Raw genomic sequence first — 1,589 nt, forward strand, 5'->3', positions numbered from 1 at the left:
AAAAAGAAAAGGCACATATATATATATTATATGACTTTTTAATATAAAAACTATACAATACCTAGTCCTCAGCAGCTCCATAACACTCAGGATAACATTATTAAACTAATGACGCCTCATTATCTTAATTAATTAGGGGGTGATACTGATTACCAAGCCGGTGACCAGACTCACATACGGACAGCGGCAGCGGAGTACGCGAACCCTGAAAATTTCGCCGGCGTCTCAACCCTTATCCATTTCCCTGCAACAATGTCCAAAATCCAACTGCCATAACCCCCGCTGCCACCGGCGGCGGCTTCACCGTCTCTGGCGGCCCCCATCACGAAAACCTTGCCGCCTCCCATCGGTGCCATGCATGAAGTCCCCTTCATCCCCTCTGCTGCCTGAGCAGCCTCTTTCCACCCACTCTCTCCCCTATATTCCCTAGCCCCTCGCCTCTCCACACACCACAACCCATCGCCTCCGGCGAAGCAAGCTGCCGAGCCCGATTCCTCAGAGCACACCCCTTCCTCACTCCGCCAAACCCCCTTCTCAGGATCGTACCACTCCGCCGAATCCGTAAACCGCCCCTGGGTCTCCGTTCCGTATCCACTTATCGCCCAGAATCTGCCCCCGATTGCCACTCCCTGACTCTCGTCTCTCTCCTCCGCCATCGCCGGAATCGCCGCCCATTCATCCGCCTCCACATCGTAAATCTCCGCCGTCCGCAGCGCGTTCTTCATTTCGTCGTGCCCTCCGGCAACGTAAATCCTCCCGCCCACCGCCGCGCACGCGAAGAACGACCGTGCGGCTGACATCGGCCTGCCCTTTCTCCACTCCCCAGTGACCAGATCTACAATCCGCACATCTGGCACCGGGTCGAGCGTCACGGGATCCCATCCTCCGACGAGGATCAGCTTCCCTTCGACGGTGACGCACTGAGCGAACATCGGAATCGGATCCGGCGAGGCCAGGCGGTGCCAGGAACCGTCCGTGGCGATGTAGACGGATAACGCGTAAACCGGCGGATGGAGATCGGCGGCGCTGTCAGGCTTACCTGAATCTTTGGCGTCGCCAGCGATGGAAGCGGCGGTGCCGCCTAAGGCTTGAACGATAAAGATCAGATCCTCAGCCGAGCCGATTCTCTCACGGTGACGGCGGAAGGATGGAGCCGTCACTAAATCGCGCCAACGCCGGCAGATCGGCCTGAGGCCGGGAAGGAAGCGTTGTGGCACTCTCGCGATGCAGTCTAAGGCTATGTCGTCCGGGAGGCCGGGTATCAATGCTTGATCTTCTTCCATAAGGCCGAATCGGCTCTATCCCGATCTGTATTTCCAAAGTTTCGAAATAGAAGGACAAACTGATTTAGGTTATCGAAATTACCGGAAGAAAGATGAGTAGTGAGGAGTGAGGAGGGGAGGACGGGGTTTATGTAGGCATGAAGTGCGGAAGGGGTGATGGTGATGAAGGATGCGTCACTTTACATGGCTATGATGGATGGTTGAGATTCCATCTATCCATGCATGGGTGGAATGGGTCCCTCTTGGATATGGATGAATTTGAGTGCTTTGTACATGATCTTATTTAATGATGAGTGGTAACTCTCT

The 1,589-nt window shown here is 54.9% G+C and overlaps 1 protein-coding gene across 1 annotated transcript; it reads right to left on the reverse strand.

Annotated features, from left to right (window-relative positions):
* On the reverse strand, window positions 1-1,389 carry LOC110115008 (F-box/kelch-repeat protein SKIP20-like). The gene has a single exon (XM_020848095.2). It carries the CDS (start codon window positions 1,281-1,283, stop codon window positions 171-173), a length of 1,113 nt encoding a protein of 370 aa, XP_020703754.1. The 5' UTR covers window positions 1,284-1,389; the 3' UTR covers window positions 1-170.
* Window positions 1,390-1,589: the final 200 nt, after the last annotated feature.

This window comes from Dendrobium catenatum, unplaced genomic scaffold (assembly GCF_001605985.2).
Source record: "Dendrobium catenatum unplaced genomic scaffold, ASM160598v2 fragScaff_scaffold_542, whole genome shotgun sequence".
Taxonomy (NCBI): domain Eukaryota; kingdom Viridiplantae; phylum Streptophyta; class Magnoliopsida; order Asparagales; family Orchidaceae; genus Dendrobium; species Dendrobium catenatum.

Bases quoted from the DNA above. Each gene is read 5' to 3' on its own strand.
- LOC110115008 (XM_020848095.2), bottom strand. From the start codon at position 1,283: ATGGAAGAAGATCAAGCATTGATACCCGGCCTCCCGGACGACATAGCC.